This window comes from Geospiza fortis, unplaced genomic scaffold (genome assembly GCF_000277835.1).
Source record: "Geospiza fortis unplaced genomic scaffold, GeoFor_1.0 scaffold62, whole genome shotgun sequence".
NCBI lineage: Eukaryota > Metazoa > Chordata > Aves > Passeriformes > Thraupidae > Geospiza > Geospiza fortis.
In genome coordinates, this window is record NW_005054548.1 from 269296 (window position 1) to 273069 (window position 3774).

Below are 3774 nucleotides of genomic sequence, written 5' to 3' on the forward strand. Positions count from 1 at the left end.
AAAAGGCAGCTGGAGGCTGCTGAAGTGCCCTAAGTAAGAGCTGGTGGAGCCTCCCACATACAGAGCAGGGATCTACCCAGCCTGGGCAACCTTTGGATGAATGACATGGGAAAGGCAATCCAGAAAAATGCTGTGCAGTTTTCATCCTGCTGACTTTGGGGAGGCATCCTTTTACTGAGGGTGACCCCAATTTGGAGCATATAATCTGATTTTGGGTGGAAAATACTTGCCAGGGAAAGGGGAGAGCCCCAGCAGAGCTGCCTGGGGAATGGATGGGGAGTTTTTTCTCCACCAGGGATGCCAGAAGTGATGTGTGGGCTTTGGGGAGCTCCTTTTGTCAGCTTCTTGGCATTTTTATGGAGAGTTTCATCAAAGCTGAGCAGCCAAAAGAGGGGATTTTTTTTTTTGTTGGTGGTTTGTTTTTGGTTTGTGACATTAAAAAATCTGCAACATTGGCAGGCTTTTACATAAGGAAAATATAAGAGCAAGATGGATGTTTCCAGCATTTTTCTTTTCTGATTTCAAAGGAAATCAATCAAATCTCGCTTCAGACAAGATTAGTTCTACCAGCTTCAATCGAGAGGCTTTTAGGAAGCCCTCAGCATTAATAATCAATAACAGCAGCCTACATTTTAATAGTCCTCATCATCCTGGGCAAACCAAGTAGCTTTTCCATCTAAGCTAAGCAAAATATTGAGGACACTTCAGCCATCAATAAAAGCAGGGTCTCCTCCTTGGCAGCGACAGGCCTGACAGTGCTGACCAAGTTGGATTCAGGACAGAACAGAGGAAATATTTCTATTTCTGAGAAATACCAGGGCTTTTCATCTTCTTCCTCACAGGGCAGGAGGAAGAGCTGGTCCCCATCACTGGGGGAGGTTTGGGTTGTGCCTCGCTGAGATAACAATTTAATCTCTTTTGGAGCAGGTTTTTCAGGCATTCTGCAAGCTCAACTCTCCTTGTGCTTTTGTTTTTGGTTGTATCAGCATAGAAATTGAGAACTGTGCTTTTAGAGATGTTTCCATCAAGAGTCAGATGAAAAATCCTGCCTGTCCCAGGCTCAGAGGGGAAGTGGAGATCCAGGCATGATCCTGGATCCTCAGTCCACCTCCAAGCACTGCCTGAGGATGCTGGGTGGATGTGGAGCAGTGATGCTGCACAGGATGCTTGAGACACTGCCCTGGGATGGTTCACACAACTCCCAGCCCATTCCAGGACATCCTTGAGTCCCTTCCTCCTCTGATATGCACCAGAGGACATGCCAATAATTCCCATTCCCTCCTCAAGCCCCAGCACAGACTGACCCTACAAGCCCCCTCCACTTGCACTTGTCCTTCCTCCCACTCAGATCTGGGTGGGCACAGCTGGGGGGATGGTCCAGTCCCTTCCCTCTGCTCAATCCTCGCTGGTTTTCTCCTTTCCCAGCTGGAAATATCCCAGGCAGCTGCCCTGCAACCATTCAACTTCCCCACCAGGCCTGTGGCGTGGTGAGGATGAAATTCTGGGAGCAAACTGATCACGGTGCAGTTCCTGTGCCAACACATGAGGGCCAGAAAATTCAGGCTCTTTGACAACCTCTTGGGACACAGCTTTTCCCTCCCTCCTTCCCAGGAAAGGCAAAGTGACATCAAACTCAGGATGGTGTCCTTGGGTATGGATCTGCTCCCTGGAGATGTGGTGGAGGAGTGGAATCCATGGCAAGGATTTTTTGGGGAAAGATCTCTCCTATTTGTGTGTGTGTTTGGAAAAGTCTTGCTCCAAGGGATGGGATTGGTTGGTTGGGAAAGGAGGGGAAGGAAATGGGAAGAGAAGGGGAAAAGGAAAAATAGGGAAGGGAAGAAGGAGGAAAGGAAAAGGAAAGGAGAAAGGATTGCGTGTAATGGGTTTTTGGGGAATTGGGATGGGGTGGGGAGAGTTGTTGACATGCTTGGCCAAGGAGAAATGGAAGGGGAAAGGGAAAAAGAGAAAAAGGAAAAAGGGTAAAGGGAAAAGTAGGAAAGGGGAAAGGGGAAAGGGGAAAGGAGAAAGGGGAGGCAAGGCAAAAGGAAAAGAAAGGAGAAAAGGAAAAGGAAAAGGAAAAGGAAAAGGAAAAGGAAAAGGAAAAGGAAAAGGAAAAGGAACATTTCAAGCAAAGCCAGTCTGGTTAGTGTGTAGCCACTTCCCTGTTCCTCACCCACCGGGAGGAAGCACTGACACACTTCATTCCTATTTAATTCCTGCATTCCATCCCTTCCCTCTCACAGAGTCAGGCTCCTGCCAGCTCTGAGCACACCTGCTTTTTTTTTTTCCCCAACAGGAAAATTATTAAAATAAAGCAAATTCAGCAGAAGAGCTGAACCCTGCCCGTGGCCTGGCAGGGTTTTTCTGTCTGCCAGCAGCTCTGAGCTGCCCAGGGCTGTGGATCTGCAGCTCCCAGGGGAGCAGTGCCTGGTGGGGATGAAGGCTTTGGAGCAGGACTCACTGCTGGCTTGCCTGGGGGGGATGTCAAGCAGCAGCAGGATCCTCTCTGTCCTTTCTGCTTTGTCACCCACTGTCACACCTGCAGAGGTGACCGGGGAGGTGGCACAGCTGAGAGAGCACATCTCAGCTGTGGGATGTGTCCCTTCCCTGAGCTGCTGCACCCTGAGCAGCCCATCCCAGCCCAGCAGAGCCAGCTCAGCCCAGAGCGACCCCCGAGCAGGCAGCGCACGTCAGCCCCGGCCCCCGGCTCGGCAGCGCCATGGCCCCGCTGACGCAGCTGCTAAAATTAGAGCCACCAAGGTGCTGACTTGGCCAAGCCCGGCCACTCTGCCAGGCAGGCTCAGCCTTTCCCTCCCAGCTCCAGGTGTGGGAGGTGAAGCTGAAAAATCCTCACAAATGCGCTCACTGAGCTAAACTGGGGGGTTTGGGATCTTGGGATGGGGTGTGGGGAGATGCTGACAGTCTTAGCCAAGGCATGAGTCCAGGGAGCAGCACAAAATCCCACAGGATTGGCTGCAGAAGCCCTGGAGCCTGGATTTCCAAAGTGCATCTGGGTTTGTTTTTTTTTTTTTTTAATTTCTTGAATGGTTTCATGGCCCAGGCACCTTCCATGAAGGAGGTCAGGTGCTGTTCCTCAGGAACAATGAGAAGCAGCTGCCAAAAGGGGGAAGACTAAGGAAGTAACTTAGGGAAGCAACTTGAGAAAACACCCTGAGCCCAGCTCTTCCAAAGGGAGCACTGAACTCCCACAGAAAACCCTCATCACCTGCAAAAAACACCTCCAGGAGCACTGATCCAAGCAGGAACACCATCCTAGCAGCTCCCAACACCCCAGATACCAGATCCCACCTGAGCACAGGGCACCAACCCACCCCTGCCTCACCTGTCCACGCTGATGATGCACAAGGTCATGATGGAGGCGGTGCAGCACATCACGTCCATGGCGATGAAGACGTTGCAGAACACCTTCCCAAAGAGCCACTCTCCCCCCACCAGGTCCGTGATGGTGACAAAGGGCATGACAGCAAAGGCCACCGACAGGTCGGCGGCGGCCAGGGACACCACCAGGTAGTTGGAGGGCTGCCGGAGCTTCTTGACGATGCACACGGAGATGATGACCAGCCCGTTGCCGGCGATGGTGGTGAGGATGATGATGGAGAGCACGGCCCCGATGACGACCTTCTCGGTGTCCCCATAGAGCAGGATCTCCTCGCCGCAGTCGGTGCCGTTGTTGGTGAGGTTGGAGGGCGGCAGCTCGGGCTCGGCTGGGGCGGGAGGTTCCTCAGTCATGAATGGATTCGGGAGCGCTTCCCG

General features: G+C 52.1%; 1 protein-coding gene across 1 annotated transcript in view; it reads right to left on the minus strand.

Annotated features, from left to right (window-relative positions):
* Positions 1–3774, minus strand: part of LOC102040635 (5-hydroxytryptamine receptor 7-like) — an 11854-nt gene that overhangs the window by 6286 nt on the left and 1794 nt on the right. The window contains exon 3 of the mRNA XM_005429443.2: positions 3344–3774. This exon is cut by the window's right edge and continues 12 nt beyond it. Coding sequence (XP_005429500.1) covers positions 3344–3774 — 431 coding nt within the window. The remainder of the gene's footprint in view (positions 1–3343) is intronic.